Genomic DNA, 25,595 nt, shown 5'->3' with positions numbered 1-25,595 from the left:
TAACTAATCAGACCAGAGAAAACCGTATGTATAATTCTTCTGCTAGATGGAAAGCAGCCATGAAATAAGCAAGGGATGAGAAGAACAAAGAAAAAGTAGATGAAGGTTTTCCAAAAAAGCAGGAGCACTGGAACAATAAATTAGGCAGAGAAATTAGCATCATGGAGAATGGAGTCAAAGTATTACTAGTTCATCCCCAGCAAGAAGATAAGTCTATTATAAAAAAGCAAAGACGAGCAAGAGAAAACAAGAATTTAGCCTGAGAAAGTTTTCTGAAAGACAAAAAAGACAGAAGGAAAAAAATGCATAATTTAGTGTTCACTCCCTGATGGCTAAGATGGTAAAGAATCTGCCTGAATGAGAGAGACCTAGGTTCAGTCCCTGGGACGGGAAGATTCCCTGAAGAAGGTAATGAATGGCAACCCACTCTAGTATTCTTGCCTGGAGAATCTCATGGACAGAGGAGCCTGGAGGGCTACAGTCCATACGGTCATAAACAGTACGACACGATTGAGTGACTAACACATTTAGGTAGTGAATGAAATTTAAATAGTAGTGAGATTTTTATTAAAATGTATACCTATTAAGTAGAACATTATAATTAATCGATAGAATTTTCATATGTGCAATAGAAATGGAAGTCTAAAGGCCTTTAAAAAAACCGGTAACTCTACTTCATTGGAGTATCATTTCTTAAAATACAACTCACATTCAGAACTATTCAAAATTGTGATGCAAAAGACTACATGAGGTCTATCATCATGTTAACGGTAATAAACAAATGACAAAAACTAGAATCATATTTTGTCCAACGGTATGTGTTCCATCAGTCTGACAAAAGATTTTACAAACCTGGCCAACAATCCCCCGTTGCATTTTTACTGTAATCAGACAGATTTTAATACAGTTTTGGGGCCAACTAATTTTTAGAAAAATTCTAATTTCCTTATATTTAACTAAACGGTATAGATCAGGAGCCACACATAATAATGTTAGCAGAGATCCACATACTAGAGAAGCAAGTCATTTTACAAAAATGGAGAGTTGTCATTCAGCCCTTAGCTGACATACAAATCTCTTCAAGAATATTTCTAACCAATGTGACTTCAAGAAATGATCTGCAGTGTCTAGTTTATAATGCGGCTCAGACAGACCTTTAAAAGGGGAAACTATTTAGTATTCAACAGGAGGAAGAACAGCACTCCTGCTGTTTTCCCAAATGCTCTAAGACCTAAAACACAAGTACACCTGGGTCACTCTAAGGTGCTAATTACTAAAGCTGTGCCCACTTCCTGCTGCGGTCATTTTTTTTAATGCCAACTCTAGAAGAACATTTTACAAAAGAATGAAGGTCAAATGGATTGTCTAGCTGTTTACATCATCCTCTCCTATCCCTTAACTTTAGGATCTACTTACTAAAATCATTTAGGCAATGACAACTGGATTTTAGCAACTAAATAAAGCAGTGGTTTCCAAGTATGGTCTGTGAATCCTGGAGGAAATCACTGAGACCTGCCAGGTGGTCTGTAGGTCAAACTATTTTCATAGTAATACCAAGATATCTGCCTTTTCACTGTGCTGACATCTGAAATAAAGACGCAAATGCAACATGAGTTAAACCTTGCTGCATCCTGAGCACAATCAAGGTATCAAGCTGCACAAGTACTCATTGCACTTTTTACTGCCACACTAATGTAGCAGGAAAAAAGCTTCATTTAACAACGCCTTCGAAGAAAAAATGTAAAATTATTAATTTTGTTAAGTCCAAGCCCTTGAGTATCGGCATTTATAGTAGTTTGAGTAAGAAAATACGAAGTTTATAGATAGCACTTCTGTTAAAAGACAAATGCACAATGGTGATGGTTATCTCAAGGAAAAACACTTGTGTGACGGAGGTGCAAGATGAATTACTTATATTTTTCATTTTTACTTGAAACAATGGCATACAAGCTAGAGTCATTAGGTATTTACCAGATATTTTCTAAAATATAAAGTAATACTGTTATTTCAAGGAAGATAACCAACAGTTATTTTCAGATATTTGCCACAATGATCAAATGAGTTTTCAAGAGAAAATCAGAATTCTAGAAAACACGTATCTATTCCTATGAGCTTGACAGCTTCCCAAATTGTTAAAGAGTTTTCTGATAAAGACGGGTGGTAATATGAATAAATGTGATTTCTTCAGAATATGTTAATGTGTCAATTTAACTTTGATAACATTAACACATTAATACTTGGAAGATGTGAAAAACTTAGTGCATCAGTATTTTCCAAATGACTGATGAAACATGTTACAAAATCATGCTTGGGTAAAAGATCCATTCAAAGTGACAGACCAACATATTTTAATGTTAACAAAATAGGAAAATTAATGGATATAATTTCAGGTTTCACAATGCAATTAAATCATTAAGAAACTAATAGCTACTAAATATTTAATTGGAATAGTGTTAAACAGAAATATACACAATTATAATTCTGAAAAGGCTATTAAAATACTCTTCCCTTTCCAACTACCTATCTATGGTGAGGTTAAATTTCCTTCATATATTTCAATCAAAACAACCTACTGCAACAGACTGAAATCAGAAGCAATATGAGAATTCAAATGTTTCCCATTAAGCCAGACACTAAATTGCACAAAATATTTACAACATACCATTCTTTTTCTTAAATTTCTTTGTTCATAGTTATTTTTATAATAACATATAACTTTTGTACTAGGTTTATTATTGTTATTTTGAAATGACCTAATATTTTTTATACTCTCCATTTAAATTTCTAGTAAGTAAATGTCAATAGATACAACCCACATAAACAGAAGCTCTTTGGAATTCTCAATAATTTTTAAGAGTATAAAGGAATCTTGAGACCACAGAGTTTAAGGAATGCTATAGTAAAGAAAAGTACTACTTTCTTGGCCAACTGCCAAGAACCTAATAAAGAAATGGATGGGGATTCCCAAGTATAAAAAAAGGAAAAAACAAAACCCAAAACCTCTATACCAGGTATAATAAGAATTCCACAAAATTACTGGTATCTTTTAGGGAGACTATGGAGAAGGAAATGGCAACCCACTCCAGTATTCTTGCCTGGAGAATCCTGTGGACAGAAAAGCCTGGTGGGCTGCTGTCCACAGGGTTGCACAGAGTCGGACACAACTGAAGCACCTTAGCATGCCTGCATGGCAGGGATACTACAGAAAAAGAAAGACACTCGAAAAGGAGAAAATAGATTCAAGGGCTTTCTCTATGTTTGGAAACTACATTTATTACAGAAAAAGGAATCTGGCTATTGCAGCGAAAAGTCCCTGTTGTACCAGATTTTAGGATAGTGTATAAAATGGGAAGCTTCATACACTTTTACTTCCCCTTCAACATTCTACTTCTAAGCATGATTAGAGCACAGAACGCGGCAATGACAGAGTTCAACATCTCTGCTCTCTCTTCCGAGGAGCTTTCAGAGCTGTAAGTATTTGTTAGGTAAAATCACAACTCAAGGGAAATAAACTTATAAAATTATTACAGAATTACAATATGTAAAATAATATAAATAATTATATATTAGAATGATGTAAGCAGCTCTGAATATTAGCTTTAGAAGAAAAATAATGACACACATATTAAAAAAAAAAAAAGTACCAGTGTCTAAATACATGCTCTGTGGTAATATAAAGTACTGTATTTTATTTATCCTTACACAAACATTTACTGTTATATCAAACAAATAACTTACTCTAGGTGACTTAGCTAGTAATGGCAGAAATAAAATACAAACCAGTATCTATACAAACAGTGCTTATGATATATAATAATCAATTTATCCATTAAGTATATTAAGCTACTGTGATTGATTTTATCAGAAAGACATAAACCTGCCCTCAAGAAATAATGAAGTATAGAACTTTATAATACAGTGTAGCACTTAATCAAATATTAAATTGGTGGCAATTTAAGCAGCAACTCTTAAGTGGAAGTGAAGTTAAATAACAACCATTGTAATACATGAATATTTCTTAAGAGGGATGAAGCTGAAGAGCTGCATAATTAAAGAGAGAAAGAGGAGAAGGAAAATGAGTTAAATAATTTAAAATGAAGTTAATACCATGGATAGGACTTCCCTGGTGGGCTATAGTCCATAGGGTTGCAAAAGAGTCTGACCTGACTTAGAGACTAAACAGCAGCAACAATACTGTGGATAAGCACTGGACAGAAAAATAATGCATGGGCAAACAGTGCAAAGAGAACGGCTTCATAGAGCAAAGATTTCAATAGGCAGGGGTCAGAGTGATCTATACCATTCTATCACTATCATACAATTAAATAAACTTCTTCTTTTAAAAGGAAATTATTTTTTAAAGTTTTACATACCCTTCTTAATAGCTCTGTACTTCTCTTCATTCTCCATAAAATTAGGATCCATCTTGAAAACATCTCAAAAATAAATAACACAAGTTAGGCTGTTACTTTCAATACTGACATTTGTTTGTATGCCACTTCCCAATGCCCACCCCTGACTTACTAAGAACATCTTCTGGATTATAGTCATCTTCCAGAGGAAGCATGTGGGTGAACTGATCATCTTCTTCCACTAAATCAAGTCCTCCTAGGATAACAGGGTGGTCCTTGAATCCATCCTTCCTTACAGCAAACATCACTTCAATCATATACTGAACCCTTTTGTCAATTTCAGACTCATGGAGAATGTTTCGAAGGCGTTCAAATATAGCTAAAGTTAAACACAAAGAAAATAAAATAAGCACTACATATAATAATACTCAAACAAAAGCTCAATCTCAAACCAAGGATATATATTTACCATTGATCCCTCTTGGTGACACTTGTGTTAATTTGAGACCACATTCCTTAAGAAAACCAATAGCTACTTCAACACTATCATCTGTTGGTCTTTCCAGAAGCAAAGTGAGCATTTCTAAGCATAAAACTTCATGAGCCTTGAATAGAAAGAAGACACACAAAATGCTTTCACATGTATAAATCTACAACAGATGGTAATTTTTAAAAATTAGTAAATCTAGTTTTTACAGTGATGATATTGTACATATGATGAGCAAAGTTTCATAATATACATAAAAATACTCTAAATATGGGATACAATTTTTCTTTTACTTCCATTATGTATCTGCAAAGAATTCCGTGATGATTTTTCCAAAAATCTTAATTTACTACACTGGATACAACCAGATGATTTATCTCCAGCAGAAATATTCCTCTTATACTCTCTATATAGGAAAGATATATTATCTTTAGGAAATGTCATAATTAACCTCAAGATAGAAGTTAAAAGTCATTTACTAATTTTTAATATGAGATATTTTCATAACTACTATATGAAGAAAAGTAACATGATTCTTTTTATAATATCCTTCTCCATGATCACAACTCTATATACATTTCCCAATTCATTCTCTCAGCAATTCTGTTAGCAAATAGTTCTTAAATTACATGAATACTAATTTTCTCAGAAAATTTCTTTCTATAGTTTATAGCATACAATGACAGTTTTGAATACTTCTATTTTTATTTAAATTAAACTCTACACTGGTCATGGTCAAAGTTTAGAATTTTATAAACAATGCCAAGTAGAGAGGGAATAAAATTATATTGAGAAGCTTTGCTGTAAAAAAAAAATGGACTTAGGAAGCGTGTTTAAAAGACCATACATATGCCTTTTAAAAACTAGACTCTTACTTGAGATGGAGAGACAACTTAGGAAAATATCTTCTTCGCATCTAGCACAATATAAAAAATGAACACTGCTTTTATTTTGGGAAGATAGGCAAGGTTGAACAGTCTTACATTAGGGACAAGAAAATACTGCCCTGTACTACAGTTTGGAAGATGCAAAATACTTATCATTTTAACTGGTTTATGTCAATGTCAAAAGTATCTCCAAGTGTAATATATATTCAAAAACTGAAACATATCTGTGCTGTTGTAGTCTGTGAAATTAGGTTTACAGACATGTAAAATTAAGTCTCTGTGATCTTAAGTAGAAAATTATCATTTTAATAATATGACTAGGTTAAAATCTAAAAGGTTTCTTAAAGTGAGTACCAGAATTTCATGTAGCAAAGAATTAAAATATTATTAAATGTTAGAGAAATAAGATTAAGTGTGACTTCAAAATTCTTCCTCTTAAAGATAATTTTTAAAAATAATACACATCTGAAGGAAAACTGTGAGTATGGACAAGAGCAATTTTACTGTTTTCATTTTTAAAATGTGGCTCAGCAGGTAAAGAATCCTCCTGCAACGCGGGAGACCTGGGTTCAATCCCTGGGTTGCGAAGATCCCCTGGAGAAGGGAAAGGCAACCCACTCCAATATTCTTGCAAATACTGGATCGCAAAGAGTCAGACACGACTGAGCAACTTTCACTTTCACTTCCCCCTGGAGAAGGGAACGGCAACCCACTCCAATATTTTTGACTGGAGAATTCCAGGGACAGAGGAGCCTGGCGGGCTACAGTCCATGGGATCGCAAAGAGTTGGACAGGAGTGAGCGACTGACGCATAATATAACATAAATCAAAACTCTCAAACAGTGGATAAATAAAAAAATAAACACAAAAACTAAATAATAAAATGATAAATTTTTGCATTTAAAACAGATTAAAATTATTTAGTACACAATATTTTATAAAATGATTCTAAGAATATATGAGTATATACATATACCATGTAGTTATACGTATGAATATACACATATATATGCAGTTGTGGGGAATAGCATTTTTTAAAGAATATCAGCTGTTAGGTTTTCTTGAACACTGGGTACAGGGAAAAGAGAAGAAATAGTAACTTTTTAAATAAAAACACATTATAGTCTTTGAAGGAAAAATATTCAGTTAAGTAACCATGTAGAGTATTAAGAGTTTGATTATTATAGTTCTAAAATTAAAATATCATTCAGGATACTTTTCTGAAGGACTGTAAGTCAAAACAAAGATGTCACTGAAGTGACATCAAGCCTGTGGTCTAATGCCACTGAATGGCACAAAATTGTGAAAATAATTACTTACCACATTTTGATTAATAAGATGTGCCACAAATTTTGAAGCTGTCAGACAAAGTGGCTGAAAAGGGAAATTAGAGACAAAGTTAATCTATAAACTTTAATTATAAATTTATAAATATAAATTTAATTATAAATAATTATAAATTATAAATTATAATTATAAATTATAAATCTATAATTTTCATTTATCTATAGAGTCTACAGTTTACTTATACACTCTACTTAAAATATGTAACATGCAAGGTAATTTTAATGTGTTATAAAATAAAAATTAGTATATGTGAAAACACGCCATTTCTGGATCAATAGAAATCAACATCACTTAACTAAGGTTGAGTTGATAAGGTTTATTAGTATGTTATCTGTAGCAGTCTACTTACAAGTCCATTACATATACCTTATCATTTCTCCGATAGCCTTTTCGAAAATTAAGAATTAATCTTTTGAGGATTAACTCTCCAATTTGTGGAAATTTTGAGTTGATAATTGCCACTAATGCTGCATAAACATGGGTGAAGATTGGAGAAGCACTCTGTGCTTGCAAAACAGATCTGGATAGCAGGCCTCTGGTTAAATGGGAAAAGAAAAAGCATCAACAATACTCACTGATTTCATCAGAAGGAAAAAAATTCAACTAAAATCCAGCTATATTACTTCTCTGTAAATCATCATAAAAGCTAAATCAGGACTAAATTTTCACTACCCTTATCTAGAGGAAGAAATTGTCTTACTAATAAATTAAAACTGATTTTGAGGAAATAAAATGTCAATCTGTACTTATATAAAATAGATTTAATATAATTTTTTTCAAAAATTTTTCTCTCTAAATAGAAATCTTTTCCAGTTGCTGTTCATTACATCTAATCATGAATTTAAGTTCTTAACTTCTTATATTAATTCACTTAACATTATCAAAAGAAAAGGGAGAAAAGACCTACTTCAAAAGTATTGAACTTTGACTTTAAGTAAAATTTCCACTATGAGCCCATCATTCATATAAATTAATTCTGCAATTAAAGAAAAATCTGGGTGGCTTCCATCTAAAAGACAGGCTTAAGTCTACTGTTCATGAAAATAAAAGTGAAAACAATATTCCTAAGACAGATAAAGACATAATGTAAGCACTGCAAAAATAATGCTAAAACAATGACAGGAATATAAAAGGTCCTATCTTCTAACTCATTTTGAAATGGACATGTTTCTATCAATGTACATATTTGATAAGAAGAGAGATACAAATGGGCTAACCTAAGAGTTATTTTTAGCAATTTAATAACAAAATATTATTCAGTTGTCAAAAGGCAGAAAACTATGTCTTCATAGTTATCAGGTCTAGGTATGACATCTGAATCACTAGAGTAGAAAATGAAAAAAGAGAACTCAGCTTATAAACTGTAACATCTTAAATTACCCTTTTAACTTCTGAGTCTGCTTCTTTCTGAATAAAATGAGAGTGCTTTCCTGTGGTGGCCGCCCAGTCACCTTACTAACCCCCACTTTACTTTATATATATATCCCCAAAGTTCTGTGCTGATGACCAAGGTCATATGGGAAAATAGTCCTCAGATTTTAAAATAAATAGAATACAGAATAGTTCTATTTCCTGATGAGTTAAAACATCACAAGTACTTAAAAACCACACAGAAAATGGTTGCTATTCCCTTCTGCTTTTCTAAAATTTACTACTTATCTTTCTCATTTCTTTCACATTCCCACTTTGCTTTCATTAGAAATTAAACTGGTGTGAGAATCACTTTGTGTATACATAAAGAAATCATTTATTTTTCTTCATGAGCTTAAATTATTGGAAGTATTCAGTCAATAAATAACTGTGCCAAAATCATTATGTGACATCAAAGCTTCTCAGACAGTAAAAACTCCATACAAGCTCTAACAGTTATTTGTTAGTAGCTTACATATTTATAACAACTGCATTTTAAATACTCCTTGAAATTTTCTTTGAAATGAAATAAATGATTATTCTTCATGCAGATATTATTTTCCATTGAAAAAGTGCTATGAAATACTACAAATAAAATAGCCAATGCTTACCTTCCTCTAACTATATTTTCTTGAAGAAGTTCTTGAATAATAATACCGATATTGGAAATGTTGACTTTGTTGATCAGGCCATTGATAGATTTCTTCAGGGCTTCCCAGCTCATCCTCTGGTATGCTAAGCTAAAAAGAATTATTTTAATAAAGATGAAAACTCAGTCAACAATTACAATAACAAGAGGTTATAAGAACACAAAAAATACTTAGTGTTCCTTTATTTTCGAAATAATTTTCACAAAATTACCCAAAGGAACAATAAAATATATGACCATGTGGATATATAGATTATACCTAAACCATATCTGATTCTCCATACATGTGATACTAATATACAAATTTCTTTTAATGACATAATAAAATGATACAAGGATATGTAAGGATAACATCGTTCTTATGTCCATGTACGTGTGTGTTAGTTGCTTAGTCGTGTCTGACTCTTTGTAACCCCACAGACTGTAGCCCATCAGGCCCCTCTGTCCATGGGATTCTCCAGGCAAGAACACTGGAGTGGGTTGCCATTTCCTTCTCCAAAAGGAACTATAGAAAGAAAGAAAGTGAAGTCACTCAGTTGTGTCCGACTCTTTGCAACCCCATGGACTGTAGCCTGCCAGGCTCCTCCATCCATGGAATTTTCCAAGAGTACTGGAGTGGGTTGCCATTTCCTTCTCTGGTCCATGTATATTGCAATTTATAACATGTATTAGTTAGATTCAGTACATGCTTATTTTATAACACTTAATTTACTAAACTTGCCGTTAAAGGAAATGTTTTAAAGTAAAAGCAACTATTTTTAATTTAAATTACAATATATAATACCTAAACATAAGCTGTGAAAAGGAAATCTGGTATTACGTTCCTTCTCATAAAAGCATGACAGAAGAAAAAAATTAAGTTTTAAACCATAAAGAAATAGTATTAATTATAGAAAAAGAGAAAGTCATACAAAATCATGGGACTGAAAGACTGTACTAACTATATTAAAGAACATCTCTATATTTAAGCAGTAGTCCCACAGGCTTATTAGCTGAATGCTAGACGGCTACACTGTTTTGTTTTTTTTTAACTTAGGGCACAGGTATATTATTTAGTCTAAATGGGTTTCTTTAGGTTGAACTAGGTAATATCTAAGGTCTTTTAAAGCTCACATTCTATGGGTTTTATCATTATTTCTCTGTGGAATATGATTTCAGGTGCAAAAAGTCCCAACTTTTCCTTATTTTTCTCTGGCAGTCTGGTAAAGGTGATGAACTTCTTAGAATAATGTGTGTAAATATATAGGATAACAAAGGATACCAATCATATTGAAATAGAGCTTTCAAAGCATGAAAAGAACAAAAGTTTGATATAGTATCCTATTATGTGCTTCTTAACACATTATATATCAAAAAGTAGTAGTAGGCATAGTAGCTTCTTTAATTCACAAGTAGCATAAAAGGTATTTTGAGGTATTTGTAACAAATAATCTGTTAATACTATGGTCTGCTGCCTACATTCCTGATAGAAATATTAAACTACATCAATTGAAAAAGTTGCAATTTTTTCCAATTCACATTCATGGACTGCCTGAATTTTATCCATGGACCTCTTGAAAGTCTACAGGTTAAGATTCCCTGTTTTGAACCCTCCTACACTGTTGATGGGAATGTAAACTGGAGCAGCCACTACAGAGAACAGTATGGAGGTTCCTTAAAAAACTAAAAGTAGAATTACCATACAATCGAGCAAGCCTACTTCTAGACACACATTCAGAAAAGACAAAAATTCTAATTTGAAAAGATATGTGAACCCCAATGTTCACAGTGGCACTATTTATTAATACAATAGTTAAGACATGGAAGCAACCTAAGTATCCATCAACAGATGAACATATAAAAAAGATGTAGTATGTCTACACCACGGAATATTACTCATCCATAAAAAAGAATGAAATATTACCATTTGCAGCAACATGCACGAACCAAGAGATTATTATACTAAGTGAAGTAAGTCAGAGAAAGACAAATATTCTATCGCTTACATGTGAAATGTAAAAAAATAATGCAAATAAACTTATTTACAAAAGAGAAACAGATTCATAGATACAGAAAACAAATCTATGGTTACCAAGTGGAAGGCAAGGGAGGGATAAATTAGGATTATGGGATTAACTGATACACAAAAAGGAAGCAACAAGAATTTACTTTGTAGCACAGGTACAAGATATCCAATATCTTGTAATACATAAAAGAAAAGAATCTGAAAAAGAACATGCAACTGGGTCACTTTGCTATATACCTGAAACTAACACAACATTATAAATTAACTATGGTGGTGGTGGTTTAGTCGCTAAGTTGTGTCTGACTCTTGTGACCCCATGGACTGTAGCCCGCCAGGCTCCTCTGTCCATGGGACTCCCCAGGCAAGAATACTGGAGTGGGTTGCCATTTTCTTTTCCAGGGGATCTTCTTGACCCAGCGAACAAACCTGGATCTCCTGTATTGCAGGCAGACTCTTTACCAACTGAGCTGCAAGGGAGCCACAAAATACTTCAGTGAAATTAAAAAAAAGCTCCTGTTTTAGAGTGCTATGCCAGGTACGTCAAGGAGGTGGTGTAAGAGCTGTCTACACGGGTGAGAAACCGCGTTTTATCACTACACTGTCCTCAGCAAACACTGAAGATAAACAGCAGGCTGCAGTTAATTTCATTACTGTTTCTAAATTCTCTATAGATTGCACATTCCCTTCCTGCCTGCATCTGAGGTGGAAAACTCCTCCTGCCCTCAACCCAACCCTTTGGTATGCTACAATATAGAGTAGTAAGGTTTATGGATTAACAACTAGCCTGATCAATAAGATACTGCTGATACATAATCACAAACTCTTCCATTAAACTTTGGTCAACAGACAATAATCACGTACAACTGTACTTCTTAATTAGGAAACCTAGAATTAACCTGACTTAGTATCTACTGAGGAAAGACTACACTTCTACTTCTGTCTTCTTTACAGCCTATAGGCAGAGTTCAACTGTATATAAAATTATCTAAGAATCTGCTTAAAAGTGCATATATTATGGATTCTGCCCACATTATAAAGAAGACTTGGAGATTATGACAATGCTTTCAATCTTTTACAGTTAGGATTGCTTTGAATGGGGTCAGAGACGGTAAATATTTTTCACTCACACTTCCACTACTGTCTCCTATAAGAGCAGCATGCCTGCATGACCATGAAGCTCCCAAAAACCACAGAAGCACCTTCCAAATCCCTTCTCTACGTAACACTGCAGGCATCACTACCAAGTGCTGGTCTATGAAACATAAAGAAAAACTTATTGTTTGAATGTCATTTAAATGTCCCCTTCTAGCTCATAAAATTGTTACACTTTATTTCAAATATTTTAACTTATTTTATAAAAATGACATTTCTACCTCAAGCTAATTCTTACAACAAATTTATATATTTCATTTATACAAGGTTCTCAAGTACTCTCAAGTTGCCACGAAAATACACAAGCAAGATATAGTAGACTTTCTTGACTCACCCGGAATCTGTTTTTCTTATAAGCATACCTACCTTCTATCCCAATCTTTTTCTTCACTACCTGGCAACTGAGTGATCATGTCAATCTTGGGCTAGAGTTTTCCCAGTTATTATCTCATTTCACTAGAGAAAAAGGCCTTGAAAACAGCTGCACTTTCCTACATAGTTTCTCATCATTTCAATTATTTTGAAAAGGGAAGGAAAGGTATTTAAAGAGAGAATGGTCATATATGAATTTTGATTATTTGCCTCAGTGTGGCAAAAAACTGTTAGATGTTATGGTCTAAAAAAAGTAGGGAAAAAAGAAAACTGTCAACTGCTTCACAGGTTAGTACAACGGTTGACAAACTACACCAAATTTAGCCAAATTTAGCCTATAGCCTGTTTTTAGCAAATAAAGCTTCACTGGAACACAGCCATTCTCATTTGTGTACAGGTTTTACCTACGGTTATATTCAACATAATAGTGAAGCATGCATCCTCAAGGTATGTCCAGCTCTTTGATATCCCATGAACTGTAGCCCGCCAGGCTCTTCTGTCCTTAGCATCTCCCAGACAAGAATACTAGAGTGGGTTGTCTTTTCCTCCTCCAGGAAATCTTCCCGACCCAGGGACTGAACCCACATCTCTTACATCTCCTGCATTGGCAGGTGGATTCTTTACCACTCTGCCACCTGGGAAGCCCTGTAACGGTGAAGGGGAGTAGCTACAACAGACAGGATAATGCAAAGAGCCCAAAATATGTACTATCTGTGCTTTTATAGAAAAAGTCTGCTGACTCCTGGTTTGGTATAACTAGAAAGATCCATTTTAGTTCTAAAATATCAATAGTACTCTTGATTATCAATGAAAAATGGACACCACTAATACGCATACTCTTTGCAGCCAAAGATGGAGAAGCTCTATACAGTCAGCAAAAACAAGACCGGGAGCTGACTGTGGCTCAGATCATGAACTCCTTATTGCCAAATTCAGACTTAAACTGAAGAAGGTAGGGATAATCACTAGACCATTCAGGTATGACCTAAATCAAATCCCTTATGACTATACAGTGGAAGTGAGAAACAGATTTAAGGGACTAGATCTGATAGACAGAGTGCCTGATGAACTATGGACAGAGGTTCGTGACAATGTACAGGAGACAGGGATCAAGACCATTCCCATGGAAAAGAAATGCAAAAACGCAAAATGGTTGTCTGAGGAGGCCTTACAAATAGCTGTAAAATGAAGAGAAGCTAAAAGCAAAGGAGAAAAGGAAAGATATTCCCATCTGAATGCAGAGTTCCAAAGAACAGCAAGGAGAGATAAGAAAGCCTTCCTCAGCGATCAATGCAAAGAAATAGAGGAAAACAACAGAATGGGAAAGACTAGAGATTTCTTCAAGAAAATTAGAGATACCAACGGAACATTTCATGCAAAGATGGGCTCGATAAAGGACAGAAATGGTATGGACCTAACAGAAGCAGAAGATATTAAGAAGAGGTGGCAAGAAGACACAGAAGAACTGTACAAAAAAGATCTTCATGACCCAGATAATCACGATGGTGTGATCACTCACCTAGAGCCAGACATCCTGGAATGTGAAGTCAAGTGGGCCTTAGAAAGCATCACTACAAACAAAGCTATTGGAGGTGATGGAATTCTAGTTGAGCTATTTCAAATCCTAAAAGATGATGCTGTGAACGTGCTGCACTCCATATGCCAGCAAATTTGGAAAACTCAGCAGTGGCCACAGGACTGGAAAAGGTCCATTTTCATTCCAATCCCTAAGAAAGTCAATGCCAAAGAATGCTCAAACTACCACACAATTGCACTCATCTCACACGCTAGTAAAGTAATGCTCAAAATTCTCCAAGCCAGGCTTCAGCAATACGTGAACCGTGAACTTTCAGATGTTCAAGCTGGTTTTAGAAAAGGCAGAGGAACCGGAGATCAAATTGCCAACATCTGTTGGATCATCGAAAAAGCAAGAGAGTTCCAGAAAAACATCTATTTCTGCTTTATTGACTACGCCAAAGCCTTCGACTGTGTGGATCACAATAAACTGTGGAAAATTCTGAAGGAGATGGGAATACCAGACCACCTGACCTGCCTCCTGAGAAACCTGTATGCAGGTCAGGGAGCAACAGTTAGAACTGGATATGGCACAACAGACTGGTTCCAAATAGGAAAAGGAGTATGTCAAGGCTGCATACTGTCACCCTGCTTATTTAACATATATGCAGAGTACATCATGAGAAACGCTGGTCTGGAAGAAGCACAAGCTGGAATCAAGATTGCCGGGAGAAACATGAATAACCTCAGATATGCAGATGACACCACCCTTATGGCAGAAAATGAAGAGGAACTAAAGAGCCTCTTGATGAAAGTGAAAGAGGAGAGTGAAAAAGTTGGCTTAAAGCTTAACATTCAGGAAACTAAGATCATGGCATCTGGTCCCATCACCTCATGGGAAACAGATGGGGAGACAGTGGAAACAGTGTCAGACTTTATTTTTTGGGGCTCCAAAATCACTGCAGATGGTGCCAGCAGCCATGAAATTAAAAGACGCTTACTCCTTGGAAGGAAAGTTATGACCAACCTAAATAGCATATTAAAAAGCAGAGACATTACTTTGCCAACAAAGGCCCGTCTGGTCAAGGCTATGGTTTTTCCAGTGGTCATGTATGGATGTGAGAGTTGGACTGTGAAGAAAGCTGAGCGCCAAAAAATTGATGCTTTTGAACTGTGGTGTTGGAGAAGACTCTTGAGAGTCCCTGGGACTCCAAGGAGATCCAACCAGTCCATCCTAAAGGAGATAAGTCCTGGGTATTCATTGGAAGGACTGATGCTGAAGCTGAAACTCCAATACTTTGGCCACCTCATGCGAAGAGCTGACTCATTGGAAAAGACACTGATGCTGGGAGGGATTGGGGGCAGGAGGAGAAGGGGACGACAGAGGATGAGATGGCTGGATGGCATCACCAACTCGATGGGCATGAGTTTGAGTAAACTCCGGGAGTTCGTGATGGACAGGGAGGCCTGGCGTGCTGCGATTCATGGGGTCGCAAAGAGTCAGACACTACTGAACGACTGAACTGAACTGAACTGAATAGCCATACAACTGCAAAAGGAATGGTTTGAAAACAGTAAAAGAAAAAAAAAGATAAGTGACCTTTTCTCAGACTTTTCCACTCATTCATATAAAAAGTAAAGAGGTTAAGAGCTAATGTCAGGGAAAATATTAAGCAGAGCTCCAATGGAGCTTCTGAAGGCAGGAAGGAAAGAAGTATAATCTGAGATCTCTATCATTATGGACTCTGCATGTAAAATCTCAACAGTCAAGGTTAATTAGAACATAGATGACTTTTTTCAGTGAGAGTGTCATTGCCTTTATACACTTAGTGATGTTGACTTGCCTGTTTTTATCTGTAATCTGTTCCTGCATCATTCTGAGTTTTGCAGGAGGAATATATGCTCCACCAGTGCGAGTAAGAAGAGGATCCAGCTCCTCTTTCTTCTTCTTTGCAGTAGGTTCATCCTGAGCAGAGGAACTCTGGGTTACCGATGGTTCTGGACTTCTTCTCCCAGGAGATGGTGATTTTCGGGACCTTTTCCGATCCACATCTCTTTCTCTGCGTTTCTCTCGGTCTCTACCACTGTAATACATTTTTTTGATGGAGAAAAGATGATACAAAATACATTATTAAATGAACTACATACCAAATGAGTGAGACCATTTGGGGGCCACAGATTCAGATAAGGAAAAGGGGTTTGGTAGTGCCTCACAGAGAAAATGTAACTTAAACTAGGTCATCAAGGGTTGAGAGGATTTACACTGGCGGCAAGGTGGTGAGGGGACAGGGCGAAGGGAGGATGGCATTCTGCAACTAGTAGAAGACAGAACAAGTACTAAAAAACTGAGCAAGGTTATTTAGGCCAGAATAAGTCAAAACAATAACGAATAATGTACAACAGCAATTGGAAAGATGAGTTCAAGTCAGACTATGAAGTCGTAAAAGACAAGCAGCAGACTAAGTTTTTTATCCTGCAAGTGATTAGAAATCATTAATAATTTCTAAGTGGGATAGTAACATGAAAATAGTGTTTTCTAAAGATAAATTGGCCTGTGATGTACGTGATAAGTTGTATTAAGGAGAAACCAGAATTAACCTCCAATAATACCAATTTAGCAGTGAGACTATTATCATAAACTGTAATTTGAAATTGTTTCCTGATAGAACTGGCAATTTATTATAAATCTCAAAATATCAGAAGCTTCTGATTATTTTAGACAATGTGAAAAAACAAACCATTTTCTAGCCACAAAAACTCTTCCCTACTAATGCAGGTAACTATCCTTTGTAAAATGATTATTTAATGTTTTCAAACTATCAAGAAATAGCAAGAAAGAATGAATCTTTGCTTTTTGCTCTCTTTCCCCATTGAGCGTTTGTCCACTTGGCTGTTTTCTACATACATCTGCCTAGAAACTCAGATTATTCTGCTCATGCTTTGTGCAACCATGAGTTATATGAATAACTATCACTGTACTGCCAGGAAAGCACTTAATAGATTTTACCTAAATCTAGAAGGTGTATTTGAAATAATACGTCTTAATACATGGAAAAGTGTGTTTCTAGTCACCTACCCAGGCAGCGGTGGAGAAACTGTTCTCCAGCTGAAGCACAGAGACCTGAGTGGCTGCCCCATGAAGACACAGTCTGTACCTACCAACACAACGTGAACAGTGGTAGCAGGCAAAGTGGTTCCAAACAGAAACCCCAATTAGTCAAAGGCAGGTGCTCTGAAATCTAGCCACTGCTTTGTAATTGAGTCGAACATTTTACATTTACAGGAAAAAGCAACTCATTTTATATCTATTCTCTATAGAGAACAGCTACAGAAGGGATTTACTGACACTGGTTATGATTCTTCTGAGAAACACCAGGTGAGACTGCTTGTTGGCTGGTAAAATTGTGTCCTTATACAATTACAGTGTTTCTCCTTCAGAGTGCAGAAGTAATAGTTTTCTGAGTCTAAACAGAAATATTTCTCTTCAGGTGTCTTTGCATTGCTAGCCTTTATAGTCTACATAGTAAACAATGTGCTTACTTTACAGTGTGTGTGGATCAAACCAAACTTTGTATACATACACTGGACTAGACAAAGAATTATAGTGAAGTAATACAGTCAGGGGTACGGATATAAACATGGGCTCTGGAGTCAGAATTGAGCTCAAATCTCAGTTTCATTATCTACTAGACAGGTAACAGCAACCAGAGGTAACAATCAGTTCTAAGCCACTTCCTTACATGTAAACTGTGAGATATAGTATCTAGTATGTAAGAGTTTTGACGGCATTTGAGAAGGTCTGAGAATGCCTACCTCACCAATTACGGCGGTAACAGTTGCTCTTATTAAAGTGTCATTAGGGTGACGGCAGATAAACCTGTCTTTTGGAGGTTAATTTAATTTGACATTTATAAGGACAGGTTACATATTAGAAAGAAAGCAGTGAAAAGGAAATTGTGGCTGCAGATATCAAATAATGTGCTTGGTTCCAAACTATGGAGAAATCTGATTAACATTCTAGTGTGGTATAGTCTGGGTAGTCATGGAATAGATGATATGAGAGAGACATCAAAAGGGATATAGAACTATGTGAACAACAGAACATGGTAGGCAAGTTTTGGAAACCAAATGACTAATAAAGTGGGCAGTCAAGTTCTCTAAGACTCAAGTAAGAATAATTTATACTTAGAAAATGGTAACTTCACTCTCAATGTCCCTCTGCCATTATGTAAATTAAGATCACTCAATATCATAAATGACTTTCATTCAGTAAACAATCTCAGAAACTCATATAAGCCAATTCCTCATACAGCACAGTGTAATGAATAAAAACTTGAGACCTAGAGTCAGACAGATGAGGACTTGTCACTGGCACACCTTTAAAACATGAACAAATGACTTAACTTCTCTAAGCTTCATTTTCTTCATCTATAAAAGTCATGTATTTATTGCAATAAGAAGTTAAATTAAGTCCTTATTAGAAAGCCTGGCACCTAAAAACATCCACTTACTGCTAGCTGTCATTATTATTATGCATAAAGAAAATTTAAACAAGTATGTTTCTATAGTTAAAATGTCCAATACTAACCGTGACTCCATGCTACTATCATAAGAACGTTCTCTCCTTGAACGCTCATAGTCTGACCTGCTGGAATCAAAGTAACCTCTATCCCGAGGAGATCTTTCTTGTTCTATGTATCTGACACATAAAATAAGAAAACCAAAGTTACAAGTTGAAAACAATGATGTTATACTTAGAAAAGTCATACAGTGGTAATGGTGATGTAATTCTATGACTGTACAAAGTCCTATCAAGTGAATCTTAACAAACAGATTATTTTGTTGACATCTATTCATTTAATCATGATTATAAAAGCTTTCCACTGGTATGCAACAAAACAACTCCTAGAATTCACTTAACCAAGCTTGACATCCTGTCCTTAGTAGAAGATACTTATTTGCATATCATATACAGTTTAGCAGGGACAAAGCTATCCTCCTGCTGTCTAGCTGGCTCATTTTATCAAAGTACTGAATAGTGTCATTGGTTGTCTGCCACTGGTTGTCAACCACTAGTATCATTGGTTGGCCTCCATAAAATCCAGTTATTCTACTCCAAAAGGCTATTTTTATCAGCTCCTATTCTTAAAATCATATTATTAGATATGGGAAAATGGATTGAATGATAAGCAAACAGGGATAGTTAGTATAAGATCTGCCTTTTGAATCTCAAAAGTCAATAAAATCAGAGAACCTTAAGAGAAGTTAATACATACACACATGATAAATATACACAGTAACATAATCTATGTTTCATATGCATATCTACAATTTATTTGCATACATACATATGTGTGTGTATGTCTACAGAGAGATTTTCTAAAAAATATATACAGGGAGGAGGTGATCTGTAAAAGACAATAAGTAGATGCAGAACACAGTAATTAACTTGTTGCGTATAAAGAAAGGTTTTTTGAGACAGCAGAATGGAATATGAACAAAATACACAGAGAATAAGAGATCAGACAACTGAAAGAAAATTTAGAGGATGCTTCTCCTTTCATAAATTATTTTTCAAGGTTGTAGCTTACTAAGTGAAATAACTGAAGTCATACTATGAAGGCATGATAAACATTAATGGTAACATTTCTGGGCATTTGAACTTAACACAATTATGGTAAGATACATATAAAAACATTTTGAAAACTAAAGAGAGCCATGTAAATATAAAGGATTAGTATTAACAGTAAAAGCACTTCAAAATAATGTGATTTCAACTAAATTTTCCATTTTATAAACTTCTATGCAGTATTTGACATATAAAATTATTCTCCTTCACCTAAAAAATTTCATAAAAATCTAGAATTATTTACTAGAAATTCCTAGAATAGTCATTCAAGGATGATCTGTTCTCAACCCCAATCAAGTAATATTGCCTGTAAAACCATCAAAAAAAGTTAGTAAATTTAAAATTAGAAATCTAAGACCTAAATAATTTCTTAAACTCGTCATTAGGTATTTAGAACACATAAAATTGTTTACCTGTCTTCTGGAGAGGAGGTCCTTTGATATGAATTATAATTTTCCCTTCTGTCATGACCAGAAGAATGCTTTCAATGGAAAAAAAGAGAGGGAAGGGAAATTTTAAAATTCTGTTAAAAAAACATACAGACAATGACATATGTGACATATGTATCTTGGAAAACTGGAAGTGCCTTAAAAATTATTTCAAAATATGCTTTTAAACATAAAAATAATTTATACTACCTAAATAAATTTTCAGGCCTCCCAGGAAAATGTCTGTTGCAGTTATCAGTTTACTATAGATCAAATACTGTCTTTAAACAACAACAACAACAAAAAACTCAAGGTATAACAGAAGAAAATAATTCTCAAATTTTCGATGCCACTTAGTTAATATTTTACTCCTATGTAATGAAATTCAGATAGTAAAGAAGCTGTCTGCAACGCGGGAGACCCAGGTTCAATCCCTGGGTTGGGAAAATCCCCTAAAGAAGGGAATGGCTACCCACTCCAATATTCTTGTCTGGAGAATTTCATGGACAGAGCAGCCTGGCAGGCTACAGTCCACAGGTCGCAAAGAGTCAGACACCACTGAGCTACTAATACTTTCACTTTCAATAAGATTTAAATTTATAGAACACCATTTTTATAAAGGCCTTTCCTGGTGAAAACCATGACCAAAGGCCAGAGGTTTTCTTTCAAGAACTCACTTTTGTGGTTATGCCCAAGTCTTTTATAACATTGCACTTATGTTCTTATCTCCTTTGGCTTAAGAAAACCACAACATTAGTCCAGGTTACCAAATTTGGACAAAACAGAGGAAACTGACTAACATTTATGAAAATTCATTTTTGTTTTCAGCAAACATTATTTAAGTGTCTGATATGGCATGTATGACACTATGGTAGGCTGTAAAGATTTAAAAAATATGACTTGTAAAATATAGCTCCTAAGCCAAATCCTTTGAAAAATAACATACAAAAAAGGAACCTCAATGTAATATGAGACTGAAGCTACATGTCACAGTGAGAGAGAGAGAGATGAATCATCCAGTTTAAGAACATATCCTAATTTAAAAATCCAAATACATTTAAGATGCAAAAATATTTATAAACAGGTAAATTTTTAAACCACCTATAAAAATGTTCATATTGACAAGCTTATTTTTAAGAATTAAATGATTTTTTAATTAACTGAAAAGAAATACAGTATGTTTTCAAAGAATCTTAATCTTGAAATCTAAGAAGAAAATAACTCAAATAATGAGTAATTTGTTCCACATACTGACATGCTTGCCTCCTTAATGAGAAAAAAAATACATTCAAAAATTGAAAATCATACTGCAAGGAAACGTAAACACGCTCCCACATCCTCTTATGTTACTGCTGTCAGAGGCTCAGCCATGTCCAGCTCTTTTTGACCCCACTGACTGCAGCCAAGCTTCTCTGTCCAGTCAAGAATACTGGTTGCCATTCTCTTCTCCAGCGGATCTTCCTGACCCAGAGACTGAACCTGGGTCTCCTGCATTGCAGGTGGATTCCTGACCATCTGAGTCACCAGGGCAGCCTTGCTCTTGTGTTATGACTAATTAGCAGCAGTTTGAGTCCATTATCACAAGTAAATTAATTGCTAATACAATCTCCTTAAGTACTGAATTTTTTGAATAATATACACTAATTAGACTAATGTGTGCTGGTGAATAAACATGTGATCAAAATTTATAATTTAAGGTAGTCAGTCTGGCTATATTTTATACTGAGTGCAAACATCTTAAAATCCGGTTTCTAATATGTATAACTTTAAAAAATTCTTTCACTGGGCAGCATAATTAAGTAGAATTGTTCAATATATATGACCTAGGCTTCCATAAAACTTGACATCAAGATCCTAAACCAAATATGGAGCACAAGATTCATGCAGTTCATGGTAACGTCAAACACAGCATTTACTTATTTTTTATAAGACACATCCCTTCCTCCAGCCTAGACACTCCGGGGGATACAAAAGATAGGAAAAACCTCCAAGGAGATTAGGATCTTAGAGGAGGGATGATTATAAAGATTTTCACAGCTAAAAACATCAGATTATATGTGAGACAGATAGAGAATGAGGAGAAGGGGAAGGAGCAGGGAGAGAGAGAAAACAATAGAACTGCACTCTCTGCTTGCTCTTTTACAAGACATGGCAATTATTTTGACTACATTAGGGAGAAGGCCTCAGTTCTGTGCTAATGATTTTTAACACACCTCCACAACATCTGCTGTGAGCAAGAGGGAGAAATCAAAAATACTGAAGTCATGACTCAGGATTTCATAAATGCGATCAGGTTAACCAATGGCTGCCACACACAGTCAGTGCCAACAGGGGATCCAAGAAGGAGCCAGGTCCGGGGCACACAGTGCAAGGGTGACCGTGAGGAAGGGGATCCAAGAAGGAGCCAGGTCCGGGGTACACAGTGCAAGGGTGACCGTGAGTAAGGGGATCCAAGAAGGAGCCAGCGCCGGGGCACACAGTGCAAGGGTGACCGTGAGCAAGGGGATCCAAGAAGGAGCCAGGTCCGGGGCACACAGTGCAAGGGTGACCGTGAGCAAGGGGATCCAAGAAGGAGCCAGGTCCGGGGCACACAGTGCAAGGGTGACCGTGAGGAAGGGGAACCTGAACTGGGTTTCAGTACATTTTACTCAGTGGAAAATAACTTCAAAGTTTGACCCAAGTAATAGTAACCTGAATGTCCCTCTTTCCCTTATCAGAGAGGTTAGATTCGAAGTCAGAGCAGTAGTTGATGGTAATGTATTGTTGAAATGACCTTTACAAATCCTCCAACTTTTTCCTCAAGCAAAGCAAACACGGTACACTGAGTAGTCACCTGCAGTCTCTGGCAATGCAGACAGTGGTGCGAGGCGGCGACAGGAGCAGGGAGCCTGTGTCCGGAGGCCCTGAACATCCCTTAGGCTCGGGGGGCAAGTCTTTAGAGCACAAAGAGAGGAGAGGCTGGAAGAGTTACGGAGCTTGCCTCTAACTGGCTAAGGAAGCTACGTAAAGTCAATGGAAAAATAAGGGATCCTCAGCTGAAGCCTCCTGAACCTTACAGATGAGGCCTCAAAATATTAAGAGAGGATCTGAGGTAAGACCGGCCCAACCCAGCTAGTGGCCAACAAGATGGAGAGAGGAAGGCAAATGAAACTGGGAACTGGCTGAAGGGGGTTGAGCCACTGTGAACAGCTTGCTGGGGACATTTCCCACGCTAGGGTGATGCCCTGGAAGACCCACGTGGACGACAAAAGGAACACGTGGAGAGGCACAGTCTAAGAGAAACAGGAAGAGGACTCTGAGAAAGACCGAACACTTCTCCCTCTGTGTAAAAGGCAGAGACTAAACTGAGGGCTCCTGTCTAACAGGGCTCAGTCAAGAGCCAGTTTTGCACACGGTCTCCTTTCTCCTTAGGTCCCAACTCCTACCACGGTCTGCCATCTACTAGGCCCACAATTTTAATTGTTTAGCTGTCAGTGGACCAACAAATACAAGTTCCAAAGAGGAAGATTTTAGAACACCATATGAAGGTATCTACTGACAGACGGCGCCAGCTTCCGGGACAGCGAACCCCCTGCCAAAGGAAATACGTAAGCACAGGCTGGATGTCTACCTAGGAGGGAGGCCTAGAGAGTGTCTTCTCATACTCAAAAGAGGTTTGAAGAGATGGCAACAGAGCCTGTCTCAGTCTGTAAGCATATCAATTCACTCTTATCAAGCATTCACACCTCAAGCCTGGTACCTGGGGCCTGCTGTTGAGGAGCTCCTATCTCACACTAAAGTGGGTTTAGGGGTGCAGAGGTGGTGCAGGAGGGGAAAGAAGTGTCTGTCTTCATAATCAAATAAAAAGCCACCTTCCCCTTTACTGACTCCAAGATACAGGAAGTAACGTGCCTGCTTGTAGATCTACGGACTACACACACTGGCAAGTAGATCTGTGCAGCCGAAACGGAAAGAAGTAGAATGCTTGCTCTTCTGCAAGGTCCACTCAGAGGCAGAGGAACGGGTCTGAAGCAGATGGAACAGTTCTTGTGAGCACGCTGACTACCTCTGCTATTCTACTTTCCTCAGCAGCTGCTCCAGCCACACTGGGCTCTGCAGTTTTGCCTCTGTTGTTCCCGTTGTCAAGCACACTCCTCTCCCAGACATCTAGTGGGCTAACTCCCTCATTTCCTTCAAGTGTGTGCTCAAAAAAGCTCCTTTTCACTGGTCCCTCCCTATTAAAAACTGCATCATCCAATTGCTACTGATCAACCTTATCCTATTTCTTTTTTCCATAGCACAATCTAGCATTTAACACTGTGAAAATACTACATAATCCACTTACATATTAAGTTTATGATCTATTTGCTTTCTCCACCACTAGAATGTAAACTCTACAAGACCAAGGAATCTTGTTTTATTCACCATTTTACCCAAAGTGCTCAAAACAATCACTGGGACATCGTAAGAATTCAGCGAATATTTGGTGAATAAACAAATGTATAAAGTCTAAACTACAGCACAAAATAAGTAGCCCATTTATGCATCTGTAATATGCAACAAGAGGTTCACTTGTAGACAGACATGCAAAAACTGTGACCAACTGAGAAAGAAGATAATCATCTTCCATTTACACTCATGCAGGAAATAATGCTCTTTAAGAATGGTGGAATTTCCTGCTCTTATTTTTCTTTTATATATACATGCTCACTCACATATACTTTCTTGATTTATACACACATGCACACACTCATACACACACACACACCCTCCTCCACCCCTGTATGTTCTCTCAACTTACCACTTTACCATCTGGCCAAATATCTAGAGTTGAAATAGCATTAAGTTCAATGTGTGTATGACACAACTCTACTGTCTGGTTCTACTGCCCTAGTTATATAAATGCATTTTTGCTTAAAGGGTAGATAAATGACTATGAGTTTATGTTCTTTATTATAAGTTTCAAACACTTACCTTTATTTGTGCCACACTACTTTTCATTTTCTTTTGCCAGTTGATGTGATATGTCAAAGACTCCTTAAGCTGGCCCAAATAACAAATATCAAACAGGATGAATTCCTTGACAGTTCACCTTTTCTGTCTGCAAATGTCACCTATAAAATATACCAAAATAAACCTTTGTTAACACTAATAAGAAGTGTGTAAAATAATGACATGTCATTATTTTGGTAATTGTTGAAAAATGCTGAACTGACAGTTATGTTCATACACAACTGCCATTCAAGTATTTTATAAGAATAGCATAGCAGTAGTTTATAATTTATGGTATGGTATAAGGTAAGGAAATCACAAAAGTGAAATAGAAAAAAAATTAAAAGAGGTAGAGAATATACAGTAAAAACTGTGCTCAGCACCAAAGTAA

General features: G+C 36.0%; 1 protein-coding gene across 2 annotated transcripts in view; it reads right to left on the bottom strand.

Annotated features, from left to right (window-relative positions):
• CWC22 (CWC22 spliceosome associated protein homolog) overlaps nt 1–25,595 on the bottom strand; it is a 63,138-nt gene that overhangs the window by 20,727 nt on the left and 16,816 nt on the right. For both annotated transcript variants that reach the window (XM_043894385.1, XM_043894386.1), the window contains exons 2-11: nt 25,187–25,326; nt 20,219–20,286; nt 18,765–18,875; nt 16,021–16,260; nt 9,095–9,223; nt 7,440–7,608; nt 7,047–7,100; nt 4,822–4,957; nt 4,525–4,731; nt 4,374–4,436 (exon numbers count right to left, since the gene is read on the bottom strand). In XM_043894385.1, coding sequence (XP_043750320.1) covers nt 4,374–4,436; nt 4,525–4,731; nt 4,822–4,957; nt 7,047–7,100; nt 7,440–7,608; nt 9,095–9,223; nt 16,021–16,260; nt 18,765–18,875; nt 20,219–20,286; nt 25,187–25,213 — 1,204 coding nt within the window. In that variant the 5' untranslated portion in view covers nt 25,214–25,326. The remainder of the gene's footprint in view (nt 1–4,373; nt 4,437–4,524; nt 4,732–4,821; nt 4,958–7,046; nt 7,101–7,439; nt 7,609–9,094; nt 9,224–16,020; nt 16,261–18,764; nt 18,876–20,218; nt 20,287–25,186; nt 25,327–25,595) is intronic.

Source organism: Cervus elaphus, chromosome 33 (genome assembly GCF_910594005.1).
Source record: "Cervus elaphus chromosome 33, mCerEla1.1, whole genome shotgun sequence".
Taxonomy (NCBI): Eukaryota; Metazoa; Chordata; class Mammalia; order Artiodactyla; family Cervidae; genus Cervus; species Cervus elaphus.
This window is presented reverse-complemented; position numbering and strand designations above follow the sequence as displayed.